Here is a 22,879-nt window from a genome sequence, read left to right as displayed (position 1 = left end):
CGCGCCTCGCTCAGCCAGTGAGCGGGAACCGGTCTGTATGTGGGATCCGAACCCTCAGCGGGAGCGCCGCCATGCTTCCCAAGCGGCGCACTGTAGCAGTGCGCCACCGGGCCGGCCCTGTTTTTTTTTTTTTTTTTTTATTAAGTGTAATTATATGTTGTGTTAATGAATTTAAGAAATAAACTTTGTGTTTTTAGCTTATGATATATCCTGAATGGAAATGTTCTCACTATGACTATAATTATAATGATCTTTATAGATTATACTTATTTTAGAATACTGCAGTTTGGAAGTCCTTTAATTTTAACACAATACATATTTAAAATAACTTTGCTACAATCACAGAATAATTTGAATTTCTATTTACCAAATTAGACGCTTGGTTCTATTTCCTCTTTTTCTATTCTGTGTAGTTACATTTTTTTTTTTTTTGTCCTTTTTGTGACCGGCTGCACCGTGCCCAGCCAGTGAGCGCACCAGCCATCCCTATATAGGATCCGAACCTGTGGTGGGAGCGCTGCTGCGCTCCCAGCGCCGCACTCTCCTGAGTGCGCCACGGGCTCGGCCCTGTAGTTACATTTTTTTTTTTTTCCTTTTTGTCTTTTTTCGTGACCGGCAACAGATCGCAACCCTTGGTGTTGCGCCCGCCCCTCGCTCAGCCAGTGAGCGGGAACTGGTCTGTATGTGGGATCCGAACCCTCGGCGGGAGCGCCACCGCGCTCTCAAGCGGCGCACTGTAGCAGTGCGCCACCGGGCCGGCCCTGTAGTTACATTTTTAATGTCAGTGTTATTAATTACAGATAGACGTATACCTTATCACTTGTGAAAGGAAGCAAAGATATACATTTTTCCAATTTCTTATAATCATAGGCTGTTATTTAAAAAATTGCTGCCATAATTAAAGTGCGTCCAAGCAGGGTTGGTCAAGCAGTATGCATTTCAGTCTGCTGTCTCCCTAACTTTTCTCCCCGCCCCCCTCCACTGACGTTCAGAACATTCTGCATTGGTCCTCAGCCCTCTGTGTTCTGTTATTAGAACATCACAGAAGATACTGAGAGACTTGAAGGAGGCCTCAAAGCCAGTCCTTAGCCACGTAGCTTCACCTAGCAAGGCCCACCTTTGGCCAAGCTATTTTGCAGGTTGCATAGAAAGAGCAAGTCAGGTAGATGGTGACCAAATGGGAGAGTGGGTGAGAGGTCACCTTGCAAATACATATGCTGAAACTTCTCAAGCAGCAAATGTCTTTCATGTGCTTGTTGGCTACAATCCCCCTGTGGACTTAAATACTATGTATTGTACACATCATACGTGTGTACTCCCTTGACCAGTGATAGTTGTATAGACAAAGTTGTGCATACTGTATTTACTAGCCATCTAAGGCATTTTCAAGGGTAATCTTTTTTGGGTATAATTTTTCCATTATGTGCTAACTTAGAACTTTTTTCCTGTCTAAGAAGTGACTCTCCCTTACTAAAATCTAACTACTGTATCTCTTCTATTGGGATGTTCTTTAAGCCTGACTTCCTCTTGCTCCAAATTAAAATTTCTCATCTGCTTATGAAAAAAAATGTGGAATATATCCCTACATCCAAGGCAATTTTCCCTGACCTTTTTCTTCAAGCCAAGTGTACATTTCATTTAATGTTATTTACATCATTCTTAAGAGAGGGGATGGTACCCGGTCAGGCCCCTTCCTACGAGGCAGTGGGGCAAAGGAAAATGGGTTTATTTAGTGTTGAGGGAATTGGGCTGCGTGGGCACTATTCTGGCTCTGGACCTTTCCTTTTGTGACCTTGGGTGAGTCCTTGACTTCTCTAGGCCTTGACATCCACTGAAACATGAGCAAGTTGGCTTGGATAACCCCTAAGGCCCCTTCCAGTGCTAACATTCTGTGTTTAAAAATATTAAAGACATTTATTAAGCACTTGCTGTATACACAAATGACATCGTACTGAGTGCTGTGCTGGAAAAAACCCTGCCCTGCAGGGGTTTAGAGATTGTTTCTCTGGTTTGGGTAATAGGTGAAGCTCCTGCATGGGGAGCCCAGTGTGGAAACTCGAGAGCTGGTCTCTCATGTGGTCACCCTGCCGTGCCCACCTACAGATGAGATTTGCAGTACCTGTTCCCTCGGTTACAGTGCCTGTTCGCCTACATTTATCTTCTAGTGCAGCAAACTTCTGCAAAGGGCCAGATATTCTTGGTCTCAGGGCCACAGCATCTGTGTCAGAACTATACCCCTCTGCCGTTGTTGCGAGTTGGTAAGGACAATGTGTAAACGAGTGGACGTGACTGTGTTCTAATAGAACTTTATTTACAAAGATGGTTTGCTGACCATGTTCTAGAGTTGTTTAAAAGATTAACACCCTGTCTTAAACTCTAGAAATGGTCGCCTCCACGTAACTGGCGTCTGTGGATGTAGCGAGGTGATTAACGAATATGGGCCAGGCTCCACACAGACCCACTTTTGGTTTTTTGCCAGCAGAGACCTGGCTGTAGGAATTGTTGTGACCAGCCTTGTTTTACAGGAAGGGCATTCAGGACTCTCCACTAGAGAGTTAAACTAACTGCCAGGGAGCTCCATGAGTCCCCAGAGCCAGGAGAGCTGATGCTTTTGCCACCTTTATCTTCAGGGACAGAGACTTCTGCCCGAACAGAGGCTCTTTGATTGAGGTTGACCCAACAAAGCCAGCTGGTACCCATTTTTGGAAATGTCCATGGGCCCATACCTTATTCATCCGTCCCTTAGCCTTCTCAGAATGTTCTAAAAGGAAGGAATCCTGTCTGGCTGTGTGTCCCAGGGTTTTGTTGGCAGAAGGCTCTGTGGGGTTATGCAAGTCAAGAAGGCAAGTCACGAAGAGTCACTCAGGAAATTTTCCTTTTCATGAATAAACTGGAATAAATGTGCCCTTCAGGTGTTGGAAGCTGGAAATGGCTGGTCCTAAAAATAAGACAGCCACCTTAAATCCTTTTTGCGTATAAACAATTTTTTTTTTTAAGTCCTAGAAAATTTGTGGTCTAGACTTCAGCAAGGACCCCAGGGAGAAGGGGCATTTGTTCCAGAAGCTGGTGTTTCAGCAAGCCGCGCTTGGGGCTTTGTTTTGTTTGCAGGGAGAGGTGATATCCAGCCTCAGTTGGACAGCGCTCTCCAAGATGTCAACGATAAATATCTCTTGTTGGAGGAAACAGAAAAGCAGGCAGTCCGGAAAGCTTTGATTGAAGAACGTGGCCGATTCTGCACCTTCATCTCTATGCTGCGGCCAGTGATTGTAAGTTAGTGGAAAGTTCCAGAAGGCTTAAACTGCCAGTATGAAGGAAGCTTTCCTTCTTTATTTATCCATCCACCACTGAGTCATTAGGAATCTGCTGCATGTCGGGAATCATGATGGGGACTCACGTCTATAGACAAGGGATTCACTGCAAGGTGCTGGCGTCCACGTGGTCGACGCCTTGCTCACAGTTCTGAGCACTAGTTGTTTCACCTGCTGTCAGCAGTGGGTTCTTAGGTCAGCAGCATCACCTCAGAACTGGTTAGAAATGCAAATCCTGAGGCCCAGCCCCCTGAACCCAACACTCTGGGGATGGGGACCCACTCATCTGTGTTTTACACAAGCCCTTTAGGTAATTTTGAGACCCACTGGCCAATCTGAGTACCAAGGAGTGACCCTGAGATTGAGACAGGAAGGGCCTCAATGGATCTATTCAGACTTAATTTTTAAACAAATCATTTTCACACCATAACTGAGAACTTCTGCTGTAAGGCGTTCTTGAAGCCAGTACGAAGGCACCAGCTCACTTCTCTCAGCCCTAGCAAAAAGTCCCAATATGAGTTGTTCCCCCGAGACTTCTGGAACTTTCCATGGATCTTGCCTCGGTCCCCAGTTCCAGTGTGGCACTTTGGTAAAGTGAATGGAATGTTTCTTCCATAGTCCATTAATTAACTAAGTTGGTAGAAAAAGACAGGAAAGAAGGGGGACAGTTAACCTCTACTGAACACACACATACTGTCACAAAGGTCTGAAACAAAATATCTCCAAATGGCGTCACCAATGAAGTCAAATGACTTCATAGGGAGTCCTCAGTGTGTGGTGGGGGCTGTGTTGCAGCGTCCCATGAGAATACACAGTTGGGAAGTCTGAGCAGGCACTATGAGGAAGGCCACCACTGTCCCCAAGCACTTGGGTCACTCCATGATTATGTCAGATTTTTTTTTTCCCCTTCCCTTTCCCCCAAAAAAGGGCATGTAGTGCCTTCAGCAAAGATTTACCAGTCCCATGATTCCTTTTCTGAAAATGTGAAAGGGTTATACAGTGACCTTAATAAAAACAATTAAACCAAGATGATGAAGTTAATCACTCATGAAAATGACATGTTATGAATTACTGTCCTTCAGGAAGAAGAAATCTCAATGCTAGGGGAAATAACCCACCTTCAGACCATATCAGAAGATCTAAAAAGCCTGACCATGGACCCTCACAAACTTCCCTCCTCAAGTGAGCAGGTAGGAGTCATGGGAAACAAACCAACAGATGAAAGTTCAAGGCCCTGAGTGGTGTTTGCAGTATTTGTCACATCTTAAAGCATATCCATATTTCACGGTGTCCTCTGCATTGTAACATACAATAATCACCATAGCTAGCCATTATATAGCACTGTTGTGTGCCAGGTGCTGTTCCACGCTCTTTACGCAGACTTCCTCATTCATCATCACTATTGTGCCCATTTTATAGAGGAGGACGCTGAGGCACTGAGAGACAAAGTCACATCACCAGGTTCATTATCTTCATCTACCCCCTAAAAATAAACTCTCGTAGGAACACGACAGTAGTGTGTTTTGATTGTCATTGTCAACCATTCTTCATTTCTCCCATTCTAATTAAGTACTGCATGGGGATCTCTCCCATCTTATGAAAGATGACATGTTTTATGCTTTACTCATTTGGTTCTTGTGATATTAGCACTTTATCAAGTGGGAAGAGACACATTTGTGGGAAGAGCTGATGAATCATATTCTGGCTTTTGCCCTTTGCCTACAATTCTCATCTGCTCCTGAGAGTCAGCTCAGAAGAACAAATTTGAGAGCTTGTGTTTTCTATTCTATGACATTGCATTTATTAGACCACATGCATGCATTCACTCAATAAATAGACATTTATTGAGCACCTCTTACATGAATGAAAGGTGGACCTTACACTCAAGTGGCTCTTTGTCAAGAAAGGGAGAAGAGACATAGAAAGAATTGCAAAAGAATCAGCTTGCTGTTGATTCTGTCAGGTTTTAAAATTTCTAGTCCTGTTCAAATGGGGCATTGGTGACCACTGAAGATCAGGTAGTTAAAGTACAAGGTTTACAAATCCAGAAACTATTATTGCCTTTATAAGATGAAAATCCTGTAAATTCTAACCTTGGTATAAATAAGCTTATAAATTGTTGATCTGTCACTCATTCATTCTCTCTCTCTCCTGATATTTCTCAGCTTTCCTTTTCCCTCCCCACCCCCCATTAAGTACAGATTTGCTTGTCTCAGAAAAAGAATTGTAACGTTGAGGGATTGGTAGTATAGTTCTTTAATTAAAAAAAAAAAAAATTTAACGTTTTTTTCTTTAATTCTCACCCCTCATGATGGCAGCATTTTGATGTCACAGTGGGTATTAAGATTTGACAGGTAATGTTTCCCTTCTCAGCACCTCACTTACCCAGCGGCTCTGTCCCCTTAGGTGATTTTGGACTTGAAAGGCTCTGATTACAGTTGGTCGTATCAGACTCCACCCTCTTCCCCCAGCACCACCATGTCCAGAAAGTCAAGTGTCTGCAGGTAAGTGAAGCTGGGTCTCTTCTCGCTTTCAGGACAAGTATATGTGAGCAACAGACCTGGGCTTTATCTCTTAAAATGGCTCGTTTTAAACAGGAAATGGGGAGATGATCAGCTGAAAAAATGGTAATGATTTTCATCTCAGTCTTTAGTCTCTGGATTAATTTGGGGTCAGAAAGAAAACCCCATTAGCTGTTAGACTAGTGGACCTAGCTTATTCTCAGTTGCTTGTTGAAGGGATTTTCCCATTTTATGAGATCGCATTTGATTTTCCTATTTAGCAGAATGAAAGTCACAAGGACTAAAAAAGGGTGAACCCAGGTTGATTCTTATACAGGCTGATCTTGCCGTAGCCAGAGCAAATGAAGGAAGTAACAGTGGCGTGAACCCTTGTCCTCCTACCCCACCCCCAATTTTTGTTTTATAAAGTAAATGGAATTCTTGCTCTGTCAGCCACTACTGCTCCTACCACTGCTAGTACCACCCCCACCGCTGCTCTGTTAACTAGTACCGTTACCTACTGAAACAGTCAGAATCCTTTGGAATAGTTCTGCCGTCTGCCAGTGTTGTCCAGCAGTTTTCTGTTAGAGGGCCGTTCTTGGCTTGTTGACTAGGAACGTTTATTCTCCTCATCTTGAAAGGTGGAAACGTCATCACGCATCTCTTATCTTTCTTGGTATGCTAGACCTGCTCATCTTTTTATTTGACTTTTCAAAGCCCAATGAATGTCTCCTTCCTGTGAATTAGCATTGACAGTAAAGAGGAGGATGATCTGCTAAGTCTGTGTAACGTCTGGACACACTGTTGTGTGTTTCATGTCGCACTCGAGCTTGTACCATATACCCTCCGCTGGAAGTTCAGACCTGTGAGGCTGCATGCCAGCGTTCTGCCTCTGAAGATGTTGGTTTCCTGTCATCTTTCATGGGCTCTGTACATGTGTCTGTGAGACAAATCTTTTTTTTTTTTTTTTCATAGCCAAGAAAATTGTATCTCATTAGTGTGAAATAAAACTGCTGCATGGGTATCTTTTCTTCCCCATGGTCTTAGTTTTGAGTAGAAAATCGTGTCACACTGACCTCAGCAGCTCTGAGCTTGCTGGAGAGGAGTTGCTGTGAGCTTTATTGTCAGTCCCCAGATGCCCTCTTCTGGATGGTTGTGGGAAAAGGCAAAGATCATATTTATCCCCATAGGGCAGCAGTTTCCTCCAGCACACTCCCCCAGGTGTGTCTGAACATTTGCACCAAGCAATTCTAGTGTAGAACAGTCACTGAGTCCTTAAGTACCTTATTAGCTGCAAGGAGTTTGCAAAACAAAATCTCTCACAGGGTTGGGAGCAGAAACCACAGACTTCCTAATCCCAGGCTGGGTTGTTTATTTCATCTCTTTAGGTACTTACACACCTGACCTTTGTATGTCAGCTGTGTTTGTTTGAACCATGGGACTCTGTTCACTTTTCTGTTTTTTTATCGTCTAAGTTATTATACCGAGCGTAGAGCATATTTCTTACGACTGGAAATGGAATGCCAGCAGAGCACCCAGAGGCTGTGTGTCATTTCTCAGCATCCTGTTTATTGTTCCATCTCAGAAGTAAACAGCTTAGCATTGATTGCCTTTAGTGGTTGAAAGGCGCCTGCCTCTTGCCAGGTGTGCTGTTAGCCCAGGCCCATGGATATTTTAACAGAGAAACTCCTGGGATCAGAGTAAAGCCATTAATAAGCATTAACTTGTTCATGAAAAGTCAAACACATGCACATAGACATCCTGAGTTGCTTTGCAGATGCTCTTGATGGTTGTCATGACCAGGCTCACCTGGGATGAATCACTTTGTCCATCAGCAGTGGTTGGCTGAGTTGACCTTGGTCACTGGGACCCAGGTAGTCCATCTAAGGACATTCCAACCAGGTCATACTGAAGCCTTAGTGGGTTTTGCTCCAGGGTCATGGTTTCTGCGAGCAGATGAGCAGATAGATCAGCCACGTCTCTCTTTGTGCCGCTGACATCTGGTCCCCAGCCTTGGTGGTAGATAACAAAGCAGAGTTGGGCAGCACTTGACTTTTTAGAGTCGCAGACCCCATCCTAGGGGTGCCACATTGCACCATCAGAGACCTGAGTCCCGGCAACTGTATTTTTCCCCCCAGATCACCTGAAAAAACTTTTTGCTTACCAGCTTAGTGATTTGGTGTTTCGAAAACATGTCTTATGGTCTGTGCCACTGCTCTGGGGCAGAGGGCTGATGATATTACATTGCACTCCTCCCTTCTCTGCCCTTGTCTGTGCCCCTCCTTCCTCGTACGACCCCCCTTTCCTTACCTCCCGTGCCTGCCACCCCTCTGCTTGTCCCCCACAGCAGCCTGAACAGTGTCAACAGCAGCGACTCCCGGTCCAGCGGCTCCCACTCACATTCCCCCAGCTCGCATTACCGCTACCGCAGCTCCAACCTGGCCCAGCAGGCGCCCGTGAGGCTGTCCAGCGTGTCCTCCCATGACTCAGGATTCATATCCCAGGACGCCTTCCAGTCCAAGTCACCATCCCCCATGCCACCAGAGGCCCTCAACCAGGTACGGCGCCCGTGGCTCCAGGAGCAGCTGTCAAACCTAGTGCCCTGACCACCATTGATGGCCGGACAAAAGAAGGACCTAGGCTTGAACAGACCCCTGCCTGCTGGCTTGAGAAGCCTCTGGTTTAATGTCTCATGTTTGGATGTGTTGTTTTCCAAAGGGAGATGTTCTATAAGTTGGGTTCGAAGCCTGTCTCTAGGGTGGGAATGGATGAGTGACCACATTGATATGGGGAGTTCTCACACGTAAGTAGGCAGACCGAAAGAGGTTTGTCCACTCTCTGGTTTCCCTGTAGGTGCCCAGCTGAGTATGAAGCTATAATTAATTGGCATTGGCTCAGTGAGGACACCTCCACCCCCATCTCAGTTCTCCTCGAGTGCCTGAGAGCCCATTGTTGAATAGCACTTTGGACACCTTGGCACTCTCAGGTTCCCTTTATCAACTTGTGTGGAGAAGGAAAATGAATCCTCAGAGCCTCTACAGATAATTCTGTGCTGTTTTGATTCTGAGAGAAGGGGAGGTTTGGAATCTTCGACCATGGGTTAGATGGTACTAGGCCCAGCTCAGCTCAGCAGTCCCAGCAGGAGCTGGGCAGGGCATCAGAACACTTCACGTGCAGTGCGTGCGTTGAGCGAGCAGGCTTCTGCCTTAGCACACAGCAGCACAACCTACACAAAGCCGGGGGGCCCCACAGCGCCATCTGCTGGGGACCTAAGCCATCGCGCTACATTTCTCACCTGACACTGGCGAGCCCAGAGCCTCACAGCTCAGCATTCCCTTTAGTATTTTTCAGCCATCCTGGGGGACTGTGGCCTCTCTCTCTCTCTCTTCCTTGGGAAGAGACTCGATTTCAAACAGAAATGCTTGGAGTCAAGAGCCACAGCTCTAGTCCAGTGTGCTTGCCCCAGCTGGAGAGCTCCAGCCTGGTCTCTGAGGTGTCACCTCCGCCCCCTGCCATGTGCTTCACTAAACCATACCTGCGTCGCTTGCGAGCAGAGAGTGAGCATTGTCCAAGGAGAGCATGAATTTGCAATTCCTTAAAGGCTGTTCTAATGTGCAGCATAATTCTGTTTGTTTTTAATTGACTGACAAATTAACATCGTATTGTGCACTGACATCCCTTTCTGAAAAAGAGGGCTTCCCGGCAGAGACTGTGTGTGGATCCAGCTGAAGCAGAGGGTTTCTGCTTCCAAAAATGTTGAGGGAAGCAGAAGGTGGCGTGTTGGGATTTACTTAAATCTGGAAGCCCGTGCCAAGATACGCTTGGCTAGCAAACCTAGGGTAGATTTAATAAGCTCGCTCAAGGGTCTGCACATTTTAATAGAGAAGTCTAGTTTTTTAAAAAAGTCATTACGGCTGCTTATAATTATAAGGTAGAGGGGAAATTTGAGGAAATTGTACAAATCACCTCAGCACATGCCTATGAGGGCAAGATCCCCTCATTTCTCCAATCAGTCACACATCTCTAAATGAAGGCGAAGTGACAGAATTTGTTCAGAATTCTCCCATTTTCCTCCGCTCTATCCTTTCAAATCATGCCTTAACCCACCTTTGCCCAAGATGGGGTCACGTCTCCAGTGAGGTCAGAGAGGTGCATTAGACACAGTGAGCAGAAGTCAAAAGAAATCTGAACCTGGAGTCCCGGGTGGGTTACTGGTTCTTTCTTCAACCTAAACATCTTGAGTTAGAGGAATCAAAATTAGCAGTCCTGGTAAATTACAGTTGATAATTGACTTTTATTTATGGTTGATTATGCACCACACACACACACACACACAAAATCTCATCTGATCTTCATCTGTTAGATACTATTGATCCCATTCTAAAGAAGAAAAAAGTTGAGGTTAGAGAGCTTTAAGTCCACGGTTCCTCAACCGGGAAGTGGCAGAAATGTGGCTTAAATCCAAACCATCAAACTGGGGATCCAGGGCTGCCACCCTGACACTGAGCTCAGGGTACAGCCAGGACATGTGTCCACCGAGTAGCTTCTCCTTGCTTTGGCTCCACAAGCCCCATGTGTTGTTGAGTGTCATCTTGGTTCCTTGCCTTGTAGGACAGGAAAGCCAAACTTCTGCCCCTTTGCAGGAACCTTTCTTTCTTTTGTGGGTGAAAGGGACAGGAACATGAATCTGGCCTCCTTGACAGTGAACCGTTTTGGGGAAATCACAGCACAGAAGAATTGTACTTAATTTAAACAAATTGAGCCAGAGATTGCAGTTATCAGTGGAAAAAAAACTTAATGCAAGTACCTGGGTGGACACCATACAATGTTTAGGGGACTGAAAGAGATGTTCACTGTCACTCGTCCATTCAGTATTTTGTCAGCACCTGCCACATGCCAGGTTCAGGACTAGAAACTCGGGTGTAATGGTGAACTAACAGGTGCAGTCCGTACCTTAGCCAGACGTCAGGAAGCCAAGCTGGGAGCATGTGTTCTGGCCGACGTTAGGAGACCTGCAGGAACCGGGGGTTTAATACAGATCAGCATGAAGAGAGGTTTTCCCAAATCAGACTCTCCAGATGATTCATCCCTCCTGACAGTGGCCACCAAAACACTGCACTGCCACAGGGCTTCACTGCCTCAAACCCCCAAATCACTCTCCAGGCAGAGAAACCCAAAAACATGTCCTGTGGAAATGAATCTTCACAGCTGGAAACCACTCCTCGTGGACCCAAAGGCTACATTTGACAAAGGGAGAGTCCAGGAATTAGAGCCATGTAGGCTAACATGTGACAAATGCCCAAGGCTGAGTAAGCCCTCATGCAGTAAATAGTGCCTGTGCATAGAAGAGATGTGACACACAGGATCTCCCTGGGGACCTGGGCTTGTGGCACATGAAGAAATGCCTGAGAGAACACTGTTTTGCTGGAGTTCCAGTGCCTCAGCCAGACACTGTGGTGCCAGTGACACAGCCATGCAAAGGACACACAGAAATCTGGGTCCCTGGGGACCTCCCAGTCTAGCAGGTTGGGAGCTGGCTGGGCCTCACGCTTATTTTCAAGGGCTTAAGCCTCTGCGTGGGTATGACTTTGGGGAAAAAATAAGCCTAACCCTCTGCTTCTCTCATTCTTCCCTCTTCTCTGTATATGTCTGTCTCTCTGTGCGTGCTCTTCCCCACTCCCACCCCATCCTTTGATTTTGCTTTATTATTATCATTTGGCGGCGTGTGGTTCGGTTTCTGTCGGTCCCCTGTGTGGTCCCACCCCTGCTGCAGAACTCGTCCAGCTCGGCCTCCTCTGAAGCCTCCGAAACCTGCCAGTCAGTGAGCGAGTGCAGCTCCCCCACCTCTGTCAGCTCAGGCTCCACCATGGGCGCCTGGGCGTCCACCGAGAAGGTGACCGCCACAGCATACCCGCTCTCCCCGCCCCTCCCCTGCCTGCTGCCAACACAGCCATCCCAGCTGCAGGAACCTGGAAACTCAGAATCTACACCGAGGGCGGGGCCTTCTTGGGGACAGAGGGTGGGACGAGGCTGAGGGTTTTTTCTTGAATGGGCACCTTGCTGCAGAACAATGACGGAGCAGCCATCCTGAGGGAGAGGAAGGGCTATGGGGAGTGTGGAGGTGTGAAGGCTTCTTCCCAGAGCTGGTGTCGTGTGCTCATCTGTCCCCCCCATTCCCTTCCCATGTACCCCACAGACCATTGCACGGGACATTTCACTGTGCCAAAGGCTGTGCTCTTTTCTGCCTTTTAGTTTGCACCCACCCTGTACCCGCCTTGATTTGGAGTCTGCTCCTGAACAGTGTGATGATTTTGGAAACCTAGAATGAACAGATTCAATTGAAGATGCTTTGGAATTTTTAAATTTGCAAATGAGATGAGCAAATCACTATCACCATGAATTATGCTTCATTAGATAAATAATCAAAAACCATTGAGAACACCACAAATTAAGGACACCGATCAATTTCCAAACTATTCTAAAATGTAGCTGAAATATTTCCTTGACTGAATACCTGCTTGGTGTCACTTAAATGTGGATTTCTTGCACCCTGCTCTTTTTCTCTTGCATCGTGGACCATCCACGAGCAGTAGAGCTCTGCTGTTTGATTTATTTATATTTATGAATATTCAGGTTTTCCCCCACCCTCAAATGTCGATGCCATCTTGTATCTCCGCACTCATCCTGTTATATTAATTTTTTTTTCCTTTTCCCCCCTTTTTTGTTTGTTTTGTTTCCAGTTGTCTAACGGGTTTTCTCACTATAGTTTATCAAGTGAGTCCCATGTGGGGCCCGTGGGTGCAGGCCTTTTCCCTCACTGCCTGCCTGCCTCCCGCCTGCTCCCTCGGGTCACCTCTGTCCACCTTCCAGACTACGCTCATTATTACACCATTGGGCCCGGCATGTTCCCGTCATCTCAGATCCCTAGCTGGAAGGTTTGTGTCTCTCCCCCCGCCTCCCCTCCTTTCATTGCCTCTGTGCTCACCCCTCTCTGTCCCACCATCCTCACCCTGATTCTCCCCCTCACCCCCTTCCTTTCACACTCTGCCTTCTTCCCCATAACGCCTCTCCCTCAGTAAATTCCAACTGGGGGAAACCAAAAAGCAGCTGGTCGCTTTAAGATCACAATTTGTGGAGCTGAAACAGGGGATCTTCCTTTAGGGAACTAACCCCTCATGGACAGTAAACCGGATGTGCATTGCAAGGAGTGTCAGTTCTAAAGTGAAGGCCCCAGTTCTGCATCAAGATGGAATCTGCTGGGTTCACCCCCTCCTGGGGGCCACCTGAGCATGTCAGTATTAGCAGAGACCCTCTACGGGGCCAGGAGGGACTGTTCTCCTGACCTGTGTTCCCCAAACATTTCCCCTAATGAGTCCCTTACTGGGCTATAATTACCGGGCCATATTGATTGTTTTATATTAAAACATGTTTGCTTTAATATAAAAGCAAAGTTTTAAAATGATCTCCTAGCAAGTTCAATTGATGCTCCAGGAGGATCTTTCACTTGTTTTTGAAAGGAGGACCCTAATTTGAAAAGTAGGCCCCAGGCTGCCAGATTTTGAGTAGGTTCGGGCTTTAGCCCTCACAGCTTACGTAGACCCCTCAGACTCCTCAAAAGCTTTCTCTTGGCCCTGGGAGCCCTTCCTTCCTATCCGGGGATGGGTCCTGGAGTGCCCTTTGAGGCACACTTTCCCAGAAGTGGAGGATTTGGCCATAGGGAGAGTGGCTGATGTTGTTTAAGTGCCCCCTGGAGGCCACTCCACTAACGTGAAGTCATTTTTGTTGCTGGAATAGAGATGGTTCCTTTGTACAGAGAAGGGCAGGCCTGGTCCCTGCGGACTCACTCCCACTGGCTGGGGCCTTAGCATATGTTGGTCACCTCTTAGGTGGCTGTTAACTAAGAGTCTCCTGCTGCCTACCTTGTTGAGGGTTTTTCATCTTTGGGCAGATGTAAGGAAGACAGAGGTACCCCAGGGGACCCCCGTGGGTTTTCCACTCCCTGCCTTTTAGAGCTGGGTGAGGGCATGCAGAGGGCCTGCTGGCTTGTCCCAGCCAGGGCTTCCCGCTACGGGGACCAGCTGCCTTCCATGGACAGCTGTCCAGAGGGTCGCTGCAGCCCTCCACATGGAGGCAGAGGCTCTGCCTCCTGACCACACTTGTTCTACTTAGGACTGGGCTAAGCCAGGACCCTATGACCAACCTCTGGTGAACACCCTCCAGCGCCGCAAAGAGAAGCGCGAGCCTGACCCCAGTGCGGGAGGACCCACTGCCACGGGTGGCCCACCAACAGTTGCTGAGGAGGCCCAGAGACCGCGAAGCATGACCGTGTCAGCTGCCACCAGGGTGACGTGCTTGTTCTCTATATCTAGTTGGGTACACTTAGGCCCGCCTGGGGGCCCAATGCTAGCCAGCACCTGGGGGCCAAGGCAGCCTTGCAGATGGAGGGACCTGGGCACCATTCCCCCACTCCCTCTTCTATAGCATGTATAGGTCCCCTGGGGAAAAGGCTTGTGTGGGAATCAGACAAGTAGAACTTTCTAGAGCCTGGGTAGGACCCTGGCCCTAGACAGGTGGTGCTCACGGGAGCAAAACAAGAGTGATATTGAGGCCCCAGCCAAAGCAGTGTGTGGAAGGGCTCTGGGGACATCACACAGGGTTTTCATGGCCCTGGTGCTTTGTCTGTCTCTCATTCTTGTGCCCTGCAGCCTGGTGAGGAGATGGAGGCTTGTGAGGAGCTGGCCCTGGCCCTGTCACGAGGCCTCCAGCTTGACACGCAGAGGAGCAGCCGGGACTCGCTTCAGTGCTCCAGCGGCTACAGCACCCAGACGACCACCCCGTGCTGCTCTGAGGACACCATCCCCTCCCAAGGTACACGGCAGCCTGGGGTTTACAGTTGGGCTTTCTGAGCAGCACCAGGTGAGGAGACAGAAAACCAACTAGTCCATTTTAACCACAGCTTAACCCCCGGCTAACAGATGGGCTTCAGAATTGTTTTCTTCACCTGGGAGTGCTTTGGAGAATTGATCTGTTTTTTTCAGGTAGCTGTCATACAAGAAAGGGATCCAGACTTCAGCAGCTTTACTCATTTTTCACCATCGGGGTGTATAGTGGTCCCCAAGTTGAACTGAGACACATGCTATTGATAATAATAGTTTCATTTCTGTTTTAGCACTTTGTGCTAAACACTTTATTTTTCCATTTAATCTTTACAACCACTTATGGGATCAGTATTTTTATCCTCATTTTACATTGAAGAAATTTGTCCCTATTCACACAACTGAAAAGTAGCAGAGCTAGAGTTTGAATCCAAGGTGTGCTAGTCTGATGCCCAAGCCCTTAACCTATCAGCAGGACTTCAACAAATCCTCTGTCATTCCAAATCCTGTCAAACTTGCCTCCCTCACCCCCATCCCCACCACACACACACAAGCCAGACATGACAAATACCTAACAGCTGTAATAGTTCTGTGATAATTGACCAAGAGCTATTTGCAGTCCATCAGTCAACGCCTCTAAGACAGTGAGTCTCAGTGGAGGGTGATTTTGGTGCCCAGGGGAGGGGACATTTGGCAATGTCTAGAGACATTTTTGGTTATCACAGTTGGAGGGTGCTACTGGTATCTAGTTGGTAGAGACCAGGGATGCTGCTAAACATCCAGCCCCTCTCCACACCCCCACAACAAAGAATTATCTGGTCCCAGATGTCAGTAGTAGTGCTATTTAGAAACACTTGTAAGGTGGGTAATCTGTCAGCTTCCCCCTCCCATGTCACCCTGAGATTGGCATTGTGCCATTTTTTGAGAGGAAGAGCGTACATGTCACTGATGGAACTCGTCACCAGTAGCTTCATTCTTTTTCTGGCCCTCACCTAACTAGTTAATTATCAGGGAGATGTGAAGGCCTGTGCTACTCTGTTTGAGGTTTCTTTCTCATGTCGAATTCCGGACTGGAGGGTTTGTAGAATTTCTCTTTTACCCACCTTGTTCCTCCCAGAGATGCTCAGAGGTAGCTCTGCCACAGCCTCGCAGCTTTGCGTTTTTTACCACTTGATGGTATTTACGTGCCTGCCATGTCTAGCACTGCTCTAGGTGCTCGGGGTGTGTCAGTGAAGGCTCCCTGCCAGGGAGCTCTTAGTTGGTGAGCCTTGCTAAGGGTCACAGAAACCTGGGGGAGGCTTGCAATGGGATTGTGTCCTTTGTCCTCCCAACACAGACAAAAAGCGAAGCTGCTGTCTTGGATGTGTCTAATCAAGTCCTATCATCAGTTTCAGATTATGATTATTTCTCTGTAAGTGGTGACCAGGAGGCAGATCAGCAGGACTTCGACAAATCCTCCACCATTCCAAGAAACAGTGACATCAGCCAGTCCTACCGACGAATGTTCCAAGCCAAGCGCCCAGCCTCGACTGCTGGCCTCCCCACCACCCTCGGACCTGCTATGGTCACTCCAGGGGTTGCAACCATCCGTCGGACCCCTTCCACCAAGCCTTCTGTCCGCCGGGGGACCATCGGAGCTGGTCCCATCCCCATCAAGACACCTGTGATCCCTGTCAAGACCCCAACCGTCCCAGACCTCCCTGGGGTGTTGCCAGTCCCTCCAGATGGGCCAGAGGAGCGGGGTGAGCACAGCCCAGAGTCACCATCTGTGGGCGAGGGCCCCCAGGGTGTTACCAACATGCCCTCCTCAATGTGGAGTGGCCAAGCCTCTGTCAACCCTCCACTTCCAGGCCCGAAGCCCAGTATCCCAGAGGAGCACAGACAAGCGATTCCAGAAAGTGAGGCTGAAGACCAGGAAAGGGATCCCCCAAGTGCCACTGTCTCCCCAGGCCAGATTCCAGAGAGCGACCCTGCAGACCTGAGCCCAAGAGATACTCCCCAAGGAGAAGACATGCTGAACGCCATCCGAAGGGGCGTGAAACTGAAGAAGACCATGACGAATGATCGCTCAGCCCCTCGCTTGTCTTAGGCTTTCTTAGGCTCACAAGAAATGCTGCCAGTGGGGAATGAACTGTTTAATTAATAAAACCTAATTTGTCTTGATCCATTCCAATCTATACTCAAACACAAGATTTTGTAGGCAACTCAGAATACAGCTTTTGAAAGTACTCCACACCTCTAGATAAGAATTAAAAGCAACATATGTAACTGACATAATCTTGATCTTTTAATTTGTAAATATTGACAATTTTCTTTCTGCACATTTTAATCTTAGTTTCCCTTTTGATTTTTCTGAAGGTGCCAAATTCCATTTAACTTTTCTACAAGTCTTTGTAAAATTTTAAATGCATAAGGGGGGTGGGGTTGGGACAGGGGAACCATGAAGTAGTTAATTTCAGAAAAAGGATTACTATACTTAGCTTTCTTTTCTTTTTTCCCACATGCTTTTGTAGATGCATTGTAGCAGTCTAGCTTAGAAGCAAATTCAAGTTATTTTAATGTACAAACAAAATGGATAAGAGGTAAAATCCTCATTTAAATATACTATGTTCTGAATGAAAAAAAGCAGGAGTAACAGTTGAGCAATATTCAGAGTGAAGTAAATCTGGAAATGGTAGACTGTGTTGGGACTGGGGGGAGGGTCGTGGGAGGGGCACACTGTCAACATAGCCGTTCCTGTTAACATTTAAGAGTAGCCTCGTAGGTTGAATTTCTAGTAGCTTCATGGTAAATGCATCCGAATAAGCCATACTGGATTGCAGTGTTTATTTCCGTAGGGTGTTTAAGGACTTCCTTTCTCCTCTGCCATTCCTCTTGACCACACAGCATCCACCTCCAATCCCGTGCATGCTGCTGCCACTGGGTAGACATAGAATCCCCCACTTTTGTTTCTCGTCTATTGTACTCACTTTCATTATATCCAAATACATCCAAAAGGGTAAGGCAGTTTTAAAATGTGAAGACATTTAAAAATTAAAGCAGGGAGTTCTTAGAAATAGCAAATGCCTTTTACTTAACTGTGCCCAGCAGGCTGGGTGCATTGAAAAGCCCAAATATTTTGAAAAAACTCAAGCGGATTTAACATGGGTAACCAGCTTGGAGTCTTGCAATGTGCCAATGTGTTTACCAATATGGGGGCTTGTTTTTCTTCTTTTAAATAAATGGCAGTTAATTGGCTTCATACTAAACATTGAAGAGAGAAGGATTTATTTATTGTCACAGGGAATCTGACCACTATAGTGTCCCTCTTTTTGTATTCTTGGTAATGTTTTTTGGAACGGATTTGTGTTTTCTTAAGTGAAAGTTAAATTTGTTATATTACCCATCCCCTACAGCCAACAGATTTGTAGGTTTAAAGGGATCACATTTGGAGAAAATAATACTTATAAAAAAAAAAAAAAAAAAAAAAAGCAAACCCCTTAACAGGTCAGTTGACAGTGCACATTTGTGACAATACCTCAAATAAGAGGAACCTGGTGGTCCCGCACACCCTGCAGATTTCTGTTGGCTGTAATCTTCAATTACATAATCCTACGCTTTAATACATAATCGCATTGGATGTGACAGTAATTTACCTGTATAGTCATTGTTCTATATATTAACATTTAACACTGCTGTGATTGCTCAAGGACATTTTTGTTGTGGCTTTAAAACAACAGCATGATTATTACAAACTATTTAAGCTTTTTTCTTTGAAAAACAAGCTCCATTTACAGAATATAAGCAACAGTAGTGCCTGTGGTTTAGCCCACCAATCTTGATGACTAAAAGTAGCTGATGCATTGTGCATATGATGCTTGAGATGGTTTTTGCAAAAGCAGAAATCACTGCAAGGTAATTACAGTAGATAGAAGTGGCATTTTAAACCTTTGAAATAAATGGATGTAACTGTACCTCGTACAGCTTTTCACTTGTTTAGTTTTTAAACGTTAGTATAATCTGAATGAAGATAAAATGTTGCCAAATTCAATGTAGCAAGAATGTGACAAAACACCTTGGGTAGTTCTGTTTGTGTTTTTGCATATTGTAAAAGCAGTGTCACAGCTAAAAATAAAGAAATCGTTTCTAAAGGTAAATTATTGTGGTTTAGTTGCTAGTTTGTACTGAGAGTTGACCTCTCCCTGTGCAGTTTTTTGTTTTAAACTTGTATAAATAACAATTGTGTAATGTGTCTCCCTTCTACATTGTAACAATTGCTTCAGCCTACCTTATAAATAAAGAACCACTAGAAAAAAGAAAAAAGTCCTGCATTTCAAGTCTTATTAAAATTCAGTTTGAGGGCCGGCCTGGTGGCGCACTGGAGAGTGCGCCGCTTGGGAGCGCGGCAGCGCTCCCACTGAGGGTTCAGATCCCATGTAGAGACCGGTTCCCGCTCACTGGCTGAGCACGGTGCGGGCGCAACACCGAGGGTTGCAATCCGTTGCCGGTCCCCGGTACAGGCATGACACCGAGGGTTGTGATCCCGTTACCGGTCAGTAAAAAAGACAAAAAGGAAAAAAAAAATTCAGTTTGAGGTCTTAGTCAAAGGAACGAGAGACTGAGACTCAAATTGAGCTTACTTGGAAAACTGGCAAGATATTTTTGTGATGGTTATGAGCCCTAAGGCCACACTTGGCTGAACTAATTATTTGAACACAGTTCCAATGAGTTATCAAGAACTAAAAGCAGCTGTTTTACATTGAGTTTTAAAAATTGCTCTACCTTTTAAAAAAAGATTCTTGGAACATTTAGAGAGTTCTGCTGTACACCTTACCATTGAGTCTGAGCAAAGCTGGAAAACTGCCTCCAAAATAAGTGTCACAAAAAGTTTCTTCCTATATTGGATCCTTTAACCACAACCGTCAAACTTCCACCCCTGAGAGAACTCCATAAACTATGCTTATTGACTGTGTGCTTCTCAGGGATAGTTGTCCTTTGAATAAAAACTAAAATATAATTAGTGGAATCTTTAGAAAATCAAAAAGGCATTTTAAGTTCTCAGTATTTCTCTTCTTGGCTTTGTGGATTTCCTTCCAGTCACTAGAGCTAGTTAAGCCTTCAACTTAGTTTGTTAAACTCAATCTTCAGAGTAAATCTTGAATCTGGTTCTGTTGCAAAGTTTTCCCTTACTGGTAACATGTGCTATCAATATGATTTAATGAGGAAGAAGAGAACACATCTGATAAGAAAACAATTAACAGTGGCACAGTCACTTGGCATCAGGGTAATCTTCAGAAGAACACATCAGTCAGACCATGTTTAGTTATTTTTATTAGGGCAAGTGCATTTCACGGATTTCACTTGCAAAAATGAACAATGAGGTGTCTCTCTCTCTCTACATGGGCTGCTCCCGGGGTCTGGTCACAATATGCCACCACAGTGGGGGCAAATCACCTTCCTTTCGGGCAGGGGGCAAAGCTTCAGTCATAGGACCACCAGGTGGGGTTTCCTCTTGTAGCTGCTTAACCTAGAAGGGAGCAAGGAAAGAACAAAGGGCCTGCCCATTCTTAAAACAACAAAGCTGAAAACAAACCCTCCTACCCCTGCTCTAGGTCTTTAAGTAAAAACATGACAATTACCATTCCAATTTCTCTTGTCATGGTCTCCCACCTGACCCTCCCAGAAAAAACATTTATTTTTGCATCACAGCTAAGTGTTCTCCAAAAGCATTATGAGGTTTCATAGGCCCTCCAAACAGCAACCAGGACAAGAGATAACATGCAGTCACATGTAAAAATATGCTTGGTTGTCAGACGTTGCCCCACTACCCCCATTTGAAAAGATGGGACAAGTAGAGGAGAGCTTTTGAGAAGAAGTTATCATAGTGATCAACTGCAGAACAAACCTGTTGCTCTCCATGAATAAATATACTTCAGGCTTCCAGATATTAAGACATTTCTTACAAAACACTGCCCTCCTTAGCCACAGTGACCTACATTCCACTCCACCTTGGCCAAGGACTTCCAGTGGTCAACATCCTGGACCTTATCACCAGACGGTGCACAACTCCCAAACTTACGAATTCAAACACCCCACTATCCAACAAACCGTGCCCCCGGCTCCAGCTCATTTGTTTAAATGCCCCCTTGAGACTCATAGAGACTATTAATTCACAGATCCTCCTACCCAACTTGACCTTTTCCCTCTGCATCAACCTACCCTGTCTCCCTTTCTTTATCCAGCTTAGATTCCATCATGACAATCATTCCCTTTTGAATAACCTCAACTCCATTGTCACTCCCTCTGGACAATGGACAAACACAACTGTATGTTCAAGCCTGTACCCATACAGTTAATGTTGCTAAAGAGAAAAAGAAATACTAGAATTAGTGTCCTAACACATTAATTATTCCCAATTTCATATAGAACTTCACCACCACCTGGCAATCCTACTATTTTCCAGCAAGCTCTTCTTCTCCCCATGACTATCAAACCTTTTCCACATTCTCCAAACTTTTCTTCTTATTTCACTAAAAAACAGAAGCTATCACACGGCAGTTTGTCATCTTCAAAACTTCTAACCAAATGTATTGACATATATCTTTTATACCCAATTATAATGGAGAAAGAATCCTTTCTCCTCTATACTCTCTGATAAGGATCTCATGCATCTCCATGGCTTTTAAAACTGAAAACTCTAAAGTTTCTATTTCTAGGACAAATATCTCCTTGGAGTTCCAGATTTCTACATCTAAAGTTGCTTGCTGACATTTGCACTTGCTGTCTCACAGGATTCTCTAACTTCACACTGATACCTGATTCCCGTGCCTACCCCCCCCCCCATATTTCCTATCTCAATAAACAATACCACCAAACTCCAGATGTTAAAGCTTAAAACTTGGAAACCATTCTTGATTCCTCCCTGTCCCTGACCCATCCCCTACATCCAATCAATTTTCATATCCCTCCAAAAGATATTCCATATCCACTGCATTCACTCTAGTGCTGGTCAACATAACCTTTTGACTAAACTACTGCAATAATCTCATACTGGTTTCTCTACTTTGCCTCTTGCCTGCTCCAATGTATTCTTCACACTACAGCAAGAGCTTTTAAAAATGTAACTCCATCATAACATGACTAAAAAATGGCTAAGGCTCTAGTGAAGAGGAAAGTTAAGGGATAGCAGAGTACAGCAAAAAGGTCAGGTAAAGGACTAAAGAGAAGGAGGGTGGAAGCAAAATTAGAGAGGGGAAAAGCCAAAAAGACCAGGGAATGCATTTTAATCTATTTGTTAGATGGCTGTAAACATTAAATTGAACATACTGAGAAACTCCAGCATATCTTAGAAGCAAGGGGCTAGAGTAACTGTCAGGGTAGAATCTGGACTTCTGCATGCGGGGAGCAAAACCTGACCCCATCCGTGTGCTGCTCATGTGGGCCAAACTCTATGGCCAAGTGCAGTAAGACACACCTCTCGCTCCCAGCTTTCTCTCCGCAGTTTTTTCCACTGTTCTCTCTTGGCAAAGTAATCAGGATACATTGCCTTCTCAGAAGGATGCCAGTCATCTAAGCACCACTCTGGGACCTGTCAGGAGAAGAAATCATAGCGTCACTCATGGGATACATTTACATGTCACTGACAGGGTCTGCTCAAGAGGCAGAAGACAAAACTGAAGGTGCATTTTTATAAGCACCGCTACTATCAGACTGCTCTGACCCTAAGCAATGAACAGCAGGGGAAAAACGGACCAAAGGTAAAGGAGAATGCCTTAGAGTGGAAGAGAATATGGCTGAAAAATAGCAGCAGTGTCAGTTCAAAGAGAACTGGCATCATTCCTCCCCTACCTATGTTTTCTACATATCCAGGATGGTTGTATGTTATTTGCAAGTATTACTTACAGTATCTCAGAAATACTAAACATCAATCCAAACCAGTTAACTTCAAGGTCCCCAAATGAGTTATTTATCAAGTAGTTTAGCACTTTGCTCTGCCAAAAAGTATACTGCAAGACCTTGGAGCTGAATTTAGAAAGAAAGTCTTAATGACATCTGAAAGAGAAAACTGACACCTGAAAAAAAAAAAAAAAAGTACCTCACAACTGTCAGGAAAGAAATCTCTGAAAGAAATTACCCTTCAAAGGGCAAGTGGTTTATGGGCCGGCCCGGGGCTCGCTCGGGAGAGTGGGGGGTGGGTAAGACCAAGGCCCCGGGT

At 45.7% G+C, this 22,879-nt stretch overlaps 2 protein-coding genes across 4 annotated transcripts in view; one reads left to right on the top strand and one right to left on the bottom strand.

Annotated features, from left to right (window-relative positions):
* Positions 1-18,987, top strand: part of MTSS1 (metastasis suppressor 1) — a 158,837-nt gene extending 139,850 nt beyond the window's left edge. The window contains exons 7-16 of one of the 3 annotated variants that reach the window (XM_008564596.1): positions 3,109-3,266; positions 4,391-4,498; positions 5,715-5,812; positions 8,157-8,367; positions 11,583-11,702; positions 12,550-12,744; positions 13,979-14,152; positions 14,515-14,677; positions 16,074-16,427; positions 16,536-18,130. In XM_008564596.1, the coding sequence (XP_008562818.1) occupies positions 3,109-3,266; positions 4,391-4,498; positions 5,715-5,812; positions 8,157-8,367; positions 11,583-11,702; positions 12,550-12,744; positions 13,979-14,152; positions 14,515-14,677; positions 16,074-16,427; positions 16,536-16,774 (1,820 nt within the window). In that variant the 3' untranslated portion in view covers positions 16,775-18,130. Of the gene's footprint in view, positions 1-3,108; positions 3,267-4,390; positions 4,499-5,714; positions 5,813-8,156; positions 8,368-11,582; positions 11,703-12,549; positions 12,745-13,978; positions 14,153-14,514; positions 14,678-16,073 lie in introns of all 3 variants that reach the window. The other 2 variants (XM_008564608.1, XM_008564604.1) reach the window with 2 other exon arrangements.
* Positions 18,988-19,976: 989 nt separating this feature from the next.
* The window catches only part of NDUFB9 (NADH dehydrogenase (ubiquinone) 1 beta subcomplex, 9, 22kDa), a 6,653-nt gene continuing 3,750 nt past the window's right edge, over positions 19,977-22,879 (bottom strand). Inside the window, exons 3-4 of the mRNA XM_008564589.1 lie at positions 22,139-22,252; positions 19,977-20,191 (exon numbers count right to left, since the gene is read on the bottom strand). Of these exons, the coding sequence (XP_008562811.1) occupies positions 20,060-20,191; positions 22,139-22,252 (246 nt within the window). The 3' untranslated portion in view covers positions 19,977-20,059. The remainder of the gene's footprint in view (positions 20,192-22,138; positions 22,253-22,879) is intronic.

Source organism: Galeopterus variegatus, unplaced genomic scaffold, assembly GCF_000696425.1.
Source record: "Galeopterus variegatus unplaced genomic scaffold, G_variegatus-3.0.2 Scaffold188, whole genome shotgun sequence".
Lineage (NCBI taxonomy): Eukaryota > Metazoa > Chordata > Mammalia > Dermoptera > Cynocephalidae > Galeopterus > Galeopterus variegatus.
Note: the sequence above shows the minus strand (reverse complement) of the source record. Positions and strands in the feature narration are given on the sequence as shown.